Source organism: Thermoascus crustaceus, assembly GCF_041956765.1.
Source record: "Thermoascus crustaceus strain CBS 181.67 unplaced genomic scaffold VTN00scaffold_13, whole genome shotgun sequence".
NCBI classification, from domain to species: Eukaryota; Fungi; Ascomycota; class Eurotiomycetes; order Eurotiales; family Thermoascaceae; genus Thermoascus; species Thermoascus crustaceus.
The window spans coordinates 130,559-142,340 of record NW_027192539.1 but is presented as its reverse complement, the minus strand read 5'-3'; the positions used below and the strand labels follow the sequence as shown (position 1 = coordinate 142,340).

Genomic DNA, 11,782 nt, shown 5'->3' with positions numbered 1-11,782 from the left:
AGGAACGAAGGAGGCGAGCAACTGCTGCACAGGTACAGACCCCTGAAGGTAGCGGTTTTGCAGACGCAACTCTACAGCAGATGAACGCTCTCACGTTCGAAGAGGACTTGTCCTCCGACTCCCCTCTGAGCGACGTTCCAAGTGATGTGAGTTCGATCAGAGGTGACAAACCTTCACCTGATTCATCCCCTCAAGCGTCACCAAGCAAGAACCAGCCTGTCCCACATCACCCGCCGCTTCCTCGAACGCCAACAAAAGTATCACCATCCAAGCCTGACGGTCAACCTCCGCGACCTCGTGCAAAGCTTCCAAAAGTTTCCCCGTACTTCCCTAAGCCGTCTGTCGACGCCGAGTCCTGTCTTCCTTTCCCTCCGATTTCTGCCCCGTCCTTTGGCCTGATCCAGGAGCAGCTTGCACACGACCCCTTTCGGCTGCTCATCGCAACAATTTTCCTGAACAGAACCCGCGGAGGGGTCGCTATCCCTGTCATGTTCCAGGTTTTCGAGCGATATCCCACTGTCGAAGCCATGGCCGGGGCCGACCTGGAGGACCTGGTCTCGATGATCCACTGCCTGGGGTTCCAGAACCAACGCGCGAAGAAGTGCATCGAGCTGGCGAAGACCTGGCTGGCTGCACCACCGACCAAAGGCAAGCGGTACCGCAAGCTGCACTACCCCAGAAAGCTGGATGGCCGGGACGTCGGCCGGGACGAGTGCATCGACGACGATGACCCCCGGGTGGCCTGGGAAATCGCCCATCTCCCCGGGATCGGGGCGTACGCGATCGACAGCTGGCGCATCTTCTGCCGCGACGAGCTGCGGGGCCTCGCGACGGACTGGAAGGGAACCGGGGCGACGGCGCCGGATTTTACCCCTGAGTGGAAGTCGGTGTTACCCACCGACAAGGAGCTGCGCGCGTATCTGACCTGGATGTGGCTGAAGGAGGGATGGGAATGGAACCGGGAGACGGGGGAGTGCATGCGGGCCAGCGACGAGGTGATGCGGGCGGCGGAGCGCGGAGGCGTTGCGCATGAGGAAGATGGGAACTGGGTGCTTGAGACGTCGCCGGTCAAGGCGTCGAATGGGTTGCACGGCGTCTGACGAGGATGTACAATATATTGGGCTGTTTCATGTTCATGGTGTTGGATGTTTGATTACTGCCTTCTATGCTTGTACAGTACCTTATTTGGGGTTTAGGCATCTTGTAATATAGCAGCAGATACCCTGTAGAGTAGCCGATAACAAAAGCATTGAAGTAATAATAGTGATACTATCAGTATATAATGCTCTGCCTCAGGCACGTCCGATTGGAGGGTCCCAATTGGGCGGGGAAAACAAGACAGACAGCGACCCCAGCCTCCTCCACTCAGACCTTCAGCGCCCTGACTTCTGACGACGAACTTACGACGACCTTGAACCTGGACCTTCTATCCATCGACTTTCCCTGCAGTATCTTACCGGTCGACGCCTCGCACGCACCTAACAGAGCCAGCGGGGTCTGACACCTGTCGTGGCCTTCCCACGTCACCGTTCAGCTTCACTACTGCTCCAGCCCTCCCACTGCGGAACCGTGGAGCATCACTTCGCGTCGCACCGAACCCAAACCCACGAACGACACCAGCCGAGCCCCCCCCCGGCATGCATCCACAGTAACTGACACCTTGTCAGTTATTATTATTCACTCCCCAGCGAATACGCAGCCTTGCTCTCCTGCCTGACTAAACCGGCCGACGAACGAGACAAGCGCCCGCGTTGGGCACTGGACCAGTGAAACGGCATCACTGCAGCCTCTAGACGCCAGACGGCGATCCATCACCATTCACCCGGCGGGGCGCTACGCAGACGCACATTCACATCCGGAGAAGACAGAAAACAGAGTTGACTACTGTAAATAGACCGCGGGACACGTGGGTTCCTGGGCACCATGCCCTCCTTGACGCCGTCTCGAGACAAAGATCGGGAACGACACTCGACGACGACGGTGAAATCCAAATCCCACCACAAGGATCGAGATCGAGATCGAGTGTGCGAACGCGATCGTGAACGAGACCGAGACCGAGACCGAGATAGTGACCGTCACTCCCGCTCGTCCCACGGAAAGAAGAGCGGCTCCTCGACCAAGGATCGAGAACGGGACGCAACCGGGGAACGACGCCGCTCCACCGCCTCGACCTCCTCGACGACGACGACGACGACCTCCAGCTCGCGACGAGAACGCAGATCCTCCATGCCGGGCGTCGAGAGCGCCAGCCGTCCCTCGACGGCCTCCTTCCTCGAGTCGCGGACCAGCCTGCCGTACCCGACCTTCTCCAAGGCCCATAGCAAGGAAGCCGTCGGGAACAGAGACAACCTGGGCGCCAAGCTGAGCGTCCTCACGCCGGATCCGACAGACTTGGCTGCGGGGAAGGATGCCGGTGGACAGGCGGACAGCAACGCCGGCAAAAGTAACAGTTCGGGGAAGCATAGTGATAGTGTGAACGGGGCCGCTAAGAATACGCAGCATGAGAGCCATGATGATAATCATCACCATCATCATCATCATCATCATAACGCGCCTCCCAGCCCACCGCTGACAAATGTGGATCAGCAGTCCCAGAGGAGGGGGAGCAGATCGACCGACGGGAGGGAGGGCGAAGAGAAGGTCAAGGACGGAAAGGAAAAGATGAAGATCCGGACGGGGTCGACACGGTCCAGCCCCAGCCTACGTGTGAAGAAGGAGGACAGCCCGAGAAGTCACAGGTCATCGCGACATGAAGGCATGTCTTTGAGGGCGAAGCTGCACAGCGAGGTCGACGCGGTGCGTCGGGCGACCAGCCACAGAACGCCATTGAAAACGAAGCTTCACGACAGAGTGGAACTACCGAGGAGGTCTCTCAGTCACAGAGCTGCGTCCCCGACGCATCCTCCGGTTACAATCCCGGAGGAAGCTTCAGAAGCAAATGATTCAGATGCTACGTCTATTGCGCCTAACCAGCCCTCAACGTACCAGACGCCTGCGTCACCGCCCAAGAAACCGCCGTCGAGGAACCAGACGCGGTCGTCCATGTCCCACCATCAGACGCCAGTTGAAGTGGTCGTTGAGGCTGATAACACCGCAGGGCGCTACGGGACGCCTCCGCCGCCGCCTCCGCCGCCGCAGATGCCATTGTCCATACCCAAGGTCGACTACCTGCTCCAAAACGGCGGGTTGAACTATCGAGTACCGAAGAATATGCTGAGTGCGGGAGAACCGCCGAATCTGCCACAGCAGCCTTTCCAGCCGCAGGTTGCCAGCTTCAAGGTATTCGAGCCGTTCAACCGGCTGCTGGATGACTACAGTACCGTCATGGCGAAGAATGGCTCCCTGGCTGTTGCGACAGGATATCGATCTGTTGCTCGCCGGTTGCTGGATCGATTGGAGGCTGTCTTTGCTCGCGACATCTCGTCCGAGTCGTGCCAGTGCTTGATGTGTGACAAGGACAACTGGACCGAGCGTGCATCGGGCGTCAGCTGGGGAGAAGTGCTCGAGCTCGTTTCCGGCCGAAAAGAGCTCCCCAGTTGGCCACCTTTCATGATCTCCCCGGCCGTCGTCAACCAGGAGTCCATGGGCGAAGAACACATCCCGATGCAGAAGCTGGACATCGATGTACCGGAAGAGTACCGCGAACACTACATCCGACAGTCCCGGAAGACCAAGCAGGCGGTGGACAAGTGGCTCCTGGGGCAGACGGAACAGTCGACCCCGCCAGATGAAGTGGACGACGAGACGTTGACCTTTGCGATCATGACACACCTGGACAACGAACAGCGGCAGCTTTTCCGCTCCCTGCTCGGGATCGCCTCCACGCCGGCTCCTGTCGAGCGGACAGAGACACCCCTTTCGAGAGCTCGGTCTGCGCCTCTGACCGCATCCGGACTGGCGATACAGCGGCTCTACAGGTTGCCACTGCCGCCGAGGGATCCTGAGACGGCCATCTACATGCTGAACAACCCTGGGATGCACAATGTCCTCGCTACTCTGGCCGCGATCAGCAACGACGAATGGGAGATCCTTATCTCCGGCCGCTTTGACGGCTTCCTGCGCAGTGGTGCCGACGACAACCTCCCACCACCGATGTCTGCGTCTGTTCCTCCGCGCGCAGCAAGTCGTGCTGGAACTCCATTTAGCGCCGCTGGCTCGACACGCGCTGGACCGACGCCGTCCTACATGGACGGCACCTTCCGCCCCGTGAGCCAGCCGCACGGCAGCAGCAACATGAGCATAAACAGCAGCAGCCCCGCGTCCTTCGGCGCTCCCATCGCCATGGACGAAGAGACGGAGATCGCCGCCCTCGCGGAAATCGAACGCGACATCTACCTCAGCATGGAGGCGCTCGAAGACGCCTTCGAAGCGCTGCACTGCAAGGCCGAAGCTGTGCGCCGTCTCCTCCGCGAGCGCGGCGCCGGCCTGTCCCTGGCCAACCAGGCCCGTCGCGGCTCTGGCTCTACCGCTGTCGAAGCGCGCCTGGGCACGCCGGCGCCTGCGCTCGGAGGCAATGGAAATGGAAATGGGAATACCTGGGAGGAGAGCGGGACGGAGGACGACGGCATCGACGACGATATGTCCCTCGCGCCGGATGACTCGGCCAGCAACGTCAGTTCCAACCGGAGAAGGCGCCCGAAGCGGAGGACTGAACGGCGAACGCCGGCGCCGGTGGAGGAGGAAGATGAGGAGGCGCATCATCACCACCACCACGAGAGTAAGAGAGATGGAGGGTCGAGGAGGTGGTAAACTTGTGGGTCGGTTAATTGAATCACATTGTTTTGTGCTTTGTGCATGCCATACGAAGGATGACGGGGATATCATCAGATCCTCCTCCTTAGCCAGATTGGCATTAATAACGAAATTGGAGTGGATGACGCGACGTGAGAGCAATACTTACTACCTACCTAGGTACCTACTACGATGGAATGAATGACAGGCATGACATATGACATGGTGCATTGACGTTTCGAATACCTTTACCCTTTACATACGTCTTTTGCTTTATTTACTTACAATATCCGGAAAAAATTCCTTCCGCAATCGTCGTTTTTTGTTTGGTTGGTCCTGTATTTAGCTACCTACCTGCTTAGATATCCATGAGTTAATTTTTCTGTTTTCTGTTTGACATGCTTATTAATGCATATTCGGTTCGGTTATCAATATCAGTAAGCAATTTATCCCATCCTATCCTACCCTACCACATATACCATAGTTAGTTCTACACAACAACCTCACAAAGCACCCCCCCCTCCTCCACCGCGTCCCCGATCTTCCATGGACTCCGAAACCTCCCGTTCTCCGACACCGTGATCGCCACCTCCATCTTCATGCTCTCGATCACCATCACCGTCTCACCGGACTTGACTTCCTCGTTGGGTTTCTTGAGGATGGAGAGGATCTTGCATGGCATGGGGGCTGTTATTGGTCGATGGTTCTGGGAGGGGTCGGTGTTCTGGGATGTGGTGGTTTTGCGGAGAGAGGTGCAGTAGGAGAGGAGGGAGGGGTGGAGGGCGTAGGTGAGGGAGGTGCCAAGGTGGGGGAAGTGGCAGATTATGGTTACGGGGTGGTTTTGGTTCGGGGGATGGGGATGGGTATGTTTAGAGTCGATGGCGATGTGCGCGAGGATCTTGGAGCCGTTGATCGAGACCTGCGTGCTGCGTGTTGAGGGATCTGCGTCTGCGCCGGGGGGTTGGTCCCAGGTGTCGATTGTGACGAGGTAGGGTTTGGGAGGAGGAGTAGTAGTGGTAGTAGTAGAGGTTGCGCCGCCGCTACTACGGAGGGTTCGGCTGATGGTGTTGTAGAGGGCGGTTGCTTCGCTGATTTCTTTCTTCTTTTGGGGGTCCTTGGTGGCCGTGGTTATTGCCGGAACTGGTATCAGATGGAGTTCGCGGACATTATTATTACTGCTGGAGACTTTGGAGCGGGATGATGGACTCCATAGACACATCATCGGCTGTCCCTCCTGCTTTCCTCCTTCTGCTTTGGTCTGATTCCGATCCACGGCGGTCACGACGTCGCAGTGGACGCTGACCGGATCGAAGCGCTGATTGCGGAACTGTCTGCGGACGTTGCTGAAGGGTTTGCGACGGCCGTCTGAGGCTTCCTCTGCCAGCTTGCGCAGGTACAAGCACGGTATGATGGAGAGGGTTTTCTCGTGTTCTTCTTCTTCCGCCGATGATGATGATGATGATGATGATGATGATGATGATGATGATGATGATGATATCCGTGCCCCGTGAGGGTTCCGAAGCAGATTTTCCAGATTCCTCGGGATGAAGGAGGTCGTGTATGCCGGGTCGTGGAAGGCCGGGTGCAGGAGACAGCTCTGCAGGAAGAGCTGGTTGGTTTTGACGCCCAGACAGGCTGTGGATCGGAGTTTGTCGACCAGTTTTGAGATTGCTAGAGGTCTTGTTGGTGCCCAGACTACGATCTTGGCGATCATGGAGTCGAAGTAGATGGATACGGAGGAGCCGGTCTGGATGGCGGTTTCGTAGCGGACATCATGTTGTGTCCTGGAGGAGGAGGAAAAGCCAGGAAGCCAGAGGTGGACTCTGCCGTGATCCGGGAAGAAGTCTCGATGCGGATCTTCGGCGCACAACCTGACTTCGATGGCGTGGCCCCTTTGGGAGACATTCTGGATCGCAGGGAGGTCGCGGAGGCGTCCACCGGCTGCGACGAAGAGCTGCAGCGATACGAGGTCCAAGCCTGTCACCTCTTCCGTGATGGGGTGCTCGACCTGCAGTCGGGCGTTGACTTCCAGGAAGTAGAACCGGTTCGTCGAGACATCGAACACGAACTCGACCGTGCCGGCGCCTTCGTACCCGATCAGCTTCGCGATCGTGATCGCAACCTCGCTCATCCGTCGTCTCGTCTCCTCCGTCAGGAACGGGCAGGGCGTCTCCTCGATGACCTTCTGGTGTCTCCGCTGCACGGAGCAGTCGCGGTCGAACAGAGACACCACCTCGCCGTGGCTGTCGCCCAGGATCTGGATCTCCACGTGCTTGCTGTTCTCGATGTACTTCTCGAGGATGCAGTCACTCGACCCGAAGGACCGTTGCGCCTCGGACTGCGCGCGGTGCAGTTCCCGCCGCAGCTGCGACGCTTCGCGGATGATCCTCATCCCCTTCCCGCCACCACCCGCCGACGCCTTGAGCATCACCGGAAACCCGATCTCCGCCGCGGCCTTTTCCAGATCCTCCGCCTCCTGGCTCGACCCCGCAAACCCGGGGATCAGGGGCACCTCCGGCGCATGGGTGCGCAGGTACTCCTTGGACATGCGTTTGTCGCCCAGCGTCAACATGGCTCGTGAACTCGGCCCGATGAAGATCAGTCCGGCCTGTCGGACGCGATCTGCGAATTGCGCATTCTCGCTGAGGTAGCCATAGCCCGGGTGGATCGCGTGCGCGCCGGCTGAGACGGCGGTCTCGATCAGGAGGTCGATGTCGAGGAAGGGGTTGAGGCCGTTGGCGGGACGCTCGACGCTGCCGATGTTGATGGCTTCGTCTGCCTCGATGACATGTTTGGAGTGGGCGTCTCTGTCGTTAACCGGTTAATCAACACTGCCATTATTTTTTTTTCCCCGTATATAGATAGTACTGTATCAGAAAAAAAAAAGGACATACTCCTCAACATAAACAGCCACAGACGTTACGCTCAGCTTCCGACACGTCGCGATGATCCGACACGCGATCTCGCCCCGGTTCGCGATCAGTATCTTTTGGATCTTCGGTCTGCCGTTCCCGTCCAGAGGGGGTTGCGCGACGAAGAGAGGGCTACGGAGGGGGCAGACGGAGCCATTGCTTCCGCTTGTGTTGTTGTCTTGGAGAATTGTCATCCTGCGTCACGGGGTAGTAGAGTCTTTGATAGGGGTAGGAAATGCATAGTGGCTGGTAGGTTAGTGGTTAATTAATGCTCGGTTTTATTGCTGGACGATCTTTGTCTTCGTCTTCCTGCCGGGCTACGATACCTTGGCTGTTCGCAGATTCCGCGGTAAGAAGTCGATTGACAGAGCGATCGATCGGTCCGCGTCGGTTCCCGGTCCGGCGCCGTAGTGGAGCGGGGCGGGGCGGACCGGAGACGCGGAGGCCGGGTTCTAGAACGGCGATACCGATCCTCGCCTCGGAGTCAGCTCGGGAAGAGTAACTTTTTTTTTCCGTGTAGAACCTGAGGAAATGTGTTCGTTGCTCTTGGTGTTATTGTCGTCGTTTGTGCACGTATGGCATCAGGGTGGACTACGGTACGCGGTTTTATAGATTCACGATTCTAGTTGAAGAAAATAACAGAATGCGAGGATTCAGCTTAAGATTTACATTTGGTCTAAAATAGTAAATAGTATCAAACAGTCCACAAGATTTATCCTATGTAATAGCAAATATTGCACCGTTCGAAGCAGAGTTATATCCTCGCCAGCAACTTATGCGTCGTAGTCCCCTTCACCCCCGGCAGCGTCACAACCTCCAGACACATCCCAAGGATATCACGCGTATCTCTCGGATCAATAATCCCATCATCGATCATCACCGCACTCGTCGAATAGCACTCCGCATCCCGGTAAACCTCATCCCGGAACTTCTGCACCCGCTTCTTCAGCTTCTCCGGCTCCAGCGTCTGTCCCTTGGCCTTGGCGCCCGCGGTCTGGATCGTCTCCATCACGCCCGCGAGCTGATCGGGCCCCATGACGCTGCACCGGCCCGTCGGCCATGTAAACAGGAACCGTGGTCGGTAGGACCGGCCGCACATGGCATAGTTTCCGGCCCCGTAGGAGGAGCCGCAGATGATGGAGATGTGAGGCACGGTCGAGCAGCTGACGGCGGAGACGAGCTGCGCGCCCATCTTGATGCTGCCGGCGTGTTCGGCTTTGGGGCCGACCATGAAGCCGGTCGTGTTGTGGAAGAAGATGATGGGGATATTTCTGATGAATGTTAGCTTGAACCTTCTCTTCGATCCCGTCGGATATGAAGGGGGACTTTACTCCTGGTTGCAGAGTCGAATGAACTGCGCTGTCTTTGCGGCCTCATTGGGGTTAATGATGGGTGTTTGGTTGGCGACGATTCCGATGGGGAATCCTATCAAGTAATTTAATATCTCGTGTCCCCTCGTCTGATGAAGTGTGCCTACCTAAGATATGCGCCCACGCCGTCAACATGTTCGTTCCATATCTCGGCTTGAACTCCGATAGTCTCGAGTCATCCACGATCCGCAGCAGGACCTCGCGCATGTCGAACGGTTTCCGGATATCAGGATTGACGATGGAGAGAATATCGTCCGCGGGATACCGGGGTGGGAGGGGATCGGCGATTTCTGGCATCGGCAGTTGAGGTGCTGCACCCATGTTCAGCGTAGCGGCCCATTCGCGGGCTTTCTGGATGGCATCAAATCTAAAGACCGTTTAGTAAAGATGACATTGTCCAAAGACTGCCAAAGGAAAAAAAAAGAAAAGAAAAGAAAAGAAACGTACTCATCCGACGCGATCTGATCCGCAAGACCAGTAACCGTCGCATGGATCCTGGCACCGCCGAGCTCTTCAGCTCCGATGGTCTCCCCGGTCGCCATCTTCACCAGGGGCGGTCCTCCCAGAAAGGCCTGGGCCTGGTTCTCGACGAAGATCGTGTAGTCGGACAGAGCGGGATGGTAGGCGCCTCCGGCGGTCGAAGACCCGAAGACGATCGCGCACGACGGCTTCCCGTGTTGCGTCCGGACGGCCAGGTCGCGGAAGAGCTGGCCTCCTTTGTGGAAGACGCGGAATTGCTGGGGGAGGAAAACGCCGGCCTTGTTGGTCGTCAGCATCACTTTTGTCTTCGGAGTTAAAAAATCCACTGGTGAATGGAGCACGTACCGATTGGACGAGGGAAATAAGAGGAAGGTCATTCTCGAATCCAATTTCCATAATCCGGTTCACCTTGATGACTGAAACGAGGTTCCTCGTGAGTCTTCTTCTCTCTGATAATGTACATTGACAGGAACTTTAGGGCCTTCCTTACCAGTCATCTCGTTCCATGCGCCACCACTCTGAGTAGGAATGTGCGACATGATCAGGCATGGCCGGCCACTGGGTGGATCCCCGAGTCAGACTGGGAACTGCGCATAACTCAGCGGAATCTGGCTCTACCTACCTCACGCTCCCAATCCCCGCTATCAGATTCGCACACGGCGTCGAATCTTTCAGCCCGAATCCCGCGAAAGTTCCAAGTTCGAGGAACGGCGAATCCTGGTCGAGCAGTAATGCGATTCTGTCTCTGGCTGACACACAAACATCATCAGTATGTGGCATTGAAAGCTTCAGGATAAAAGCTCTGCAGAAACGTAAATATAAGCGAACCAACCAACGTACCTAGCAACTGCCCTCGTTCCTGATGTCTCGACAACGAGGCCTCCGTCCCTTCAGAACTGACATCTTTCAACGCGGCTTCGAACCTGTCAAGGACCGGTTTCCAGCTCTCTCGGTTCGCCTGGAAGATTGCGCCGCGGAGGTCGAGGCGAGATTGTACGACGGGGAAGGATTGGGCTGTCATGGTGGGCTTGAAGTACTGTACCTGTACCTGTACCAGGTATACCAGAGGTAGGTAGGTCTGTACCTAGGTAGGTAGGTACAGTTAGGTAGACTGTAAAAATTTAGAGAGAAGACACGGGCCGTTCTGGATCAGCCGGCGATAATTACATCAGGTAGATAATAATATCTTTCTAGCTGCAAGCTCCGAGGGATCGACACCGACTTTCTGCGGGGGATGATCCATGCTAGAGATTCGTCGGGGTGGAAGGGTAACTATATCTCGGTCCGAACCCCGGGCTGCCGAGTCCTCCGCCCCCCCATCACAGCCGTCCGAGCCCTAATTATTACCTTGTACCTAGGTAGTAGTTATGGAGGTACCTGGGCACCCCGCAAACGGACTAAATAGTTTAAAACAGCTTTAAAAAATGATAAGTCCGTAGGTATATTATAAGAGGTGTTGATGACCTCTTTCAAATTTAAAACATCGAAAACTGTCGTCCGCTTCATACAGTACAAAGCTCACACATAACACCATGGCACCTAACAGCGACAAATCCCCGTCGCTGGTCTTGGGCCCCGACCAGCCCCCCCTCTGGTCGAAGACCCTCGGCTCCGTCATCGAGGAACAGGCCCAGAAACATGGCGACAAGACCGCGCTCGTCGTCCCCTGGCAATCCGTCCGACTGTCCTACCGGGACCTGGCGGAGCGGAGCAAGATCCTGGCCAAGGCCATGCTGAATATGGGTCTGCGGCACGGGGACTGCGTCGGGATCGTCGCGGGAAACTGTTACCAGTACATCGAGGTGTTTTTGGGCGGTGCGAGGATCGGATGTCCCGTTGTGGTGTTGAGTACGGCGTATATGCCGGAGGAGTTGAGGAGTGCTGTTGTGAGGAGCTGTATGTTTTATTCTTTTATCCTCTTTGTCCAATGTCTGCTGCTTGCCTTGATTCTTGAAAGTACTGACGATCGACTCGTCAGCCTGCAAACTCATCTTCGTCTCCCCCACGATCGGAACAAGATCTCTCTCCGCACACATCGACATGCTCCTCGGCGACAGCCGTCCAACGAATCCCGCGCTGCCGGAGCTGCGTCGGGTCGTCTCCCTGGGGGACGTCACGTCCTTCAGCAACGCCGGCAAGGGCATCGAGTTCCAGTCGTACAGCGAGTTCGTGCAGGAGGCGAATTCGATCTTCATGAACAATCCGGCTTTTCTGAGGCGGGCGCAGAACAAGGTGAAGCCAGGGGATGTGCTGAATTTGCAGTTTACTTCCGGTGGGTACATATTTATA

At 56.8% G+C, this 11,782-nt stretch overlaps 5 protein-coding genes across 5 annotated transcripts in view; 3 read left to right on the top strand and 2 right to left on the bottom strand.

The window, feature by feature from the left end:
- Positions 1-80: 80 nt before the first annotated feature.
- Positions 81-1,100, top strand: VTN00DRAFT_3218 (uncharacterized protein; the record flags this gene model as incomplete). Its single annotated transcript, XM_069429511.1, has 1 exon — positions 81-1,100. The coding sequence occupies one exon, from the start codon at positions 81-83 to the stop codon at positions 1,098-1,100; it is 1,020 nt and encodes a 339-aa protein (XP_069282956.1).
- An 823-nt stretch (positions 1,101-1,923) lies between these two features.
- On the top strand, positions 1,924-4,749 carry VTN00DRAFT_3217 (uncharacterized protein; the record flags this gene model as incomplete). Its single annotated transcript, XM_069429510.1, has 1 exon — positions 1,924-4,749. The coding sequence occupies one exon, from the start codon at positions 1,924-1,926 to the stop codon at positions 4,747-4,749; it is 2,826 nt and encodes a 941-aa protein (XP_069282955.1).
- Positions 4,750-5,221: 472 nt separating this feature from the next.
- VTN00DRAFT_3216 (uncharacterized protein) lies at positions 5,222-7,837 on the bottom strand (the record flags this gene model as incomplete). The annotated part of the gene is made up of 2 exons (XM_069429509.1): positions 5,222-7,538; positions 7,626-7,837. 2 exons carry the CDS (start codon positions 7,835-7,837, stop codon positions 5,222-5,224), a joined length of 2,529 nt encoding a protein of 842 aa, XP_069282954.1.
- Positions 7,838-8,397: 560 nt separating this feature from the next.
- On the bottom strand, positions 8,398-10,514 carry VTN00DRAFT_3215 (uncharacterized protein; the record flags this gene model as incomplete). Its single annotated transcript, XM_069429508.1, has 8 exons — positions 8,398-8,914; positions 8,975-9,068; positions 9,121-9,380; positions 9,461-9,771; positions 9,839-9,909; positions 9,984-10,051; positions 10,116-10,242; positions 10,334-10,514. 8 exons carry the CDS (start codon positions 10,512-10,514, stop codon positions 8,398-8,400), a joined length of 1,629 nt encoding a protein of 542 aa, XP_069282953.1.
- A 709-nt stretch (positions 10,515-11,223) lies between these two features.
- The window catches only part of VTN00DRAFT_3214 (uncharacterized protein), a gene marked incomplete at both ends in the record, with an annotated part of 2,248 nt that continues 1,689 nt past the window's right edge, over positions 11,224-11,782 (top strand). Inside the window, 2 exons of the mRNA XM_069429507.1 lie at positions 11,224-11,389; positions 11,472-11,769. Coding sequence (XP_069282952.1) covers positions 11,224-11,389; positions 11,472-11,769 — 464 coding nt within the window. The remainder of the gene's footprint in view (positions 11,390-11,471; positions 11,770-11,782) is intronic.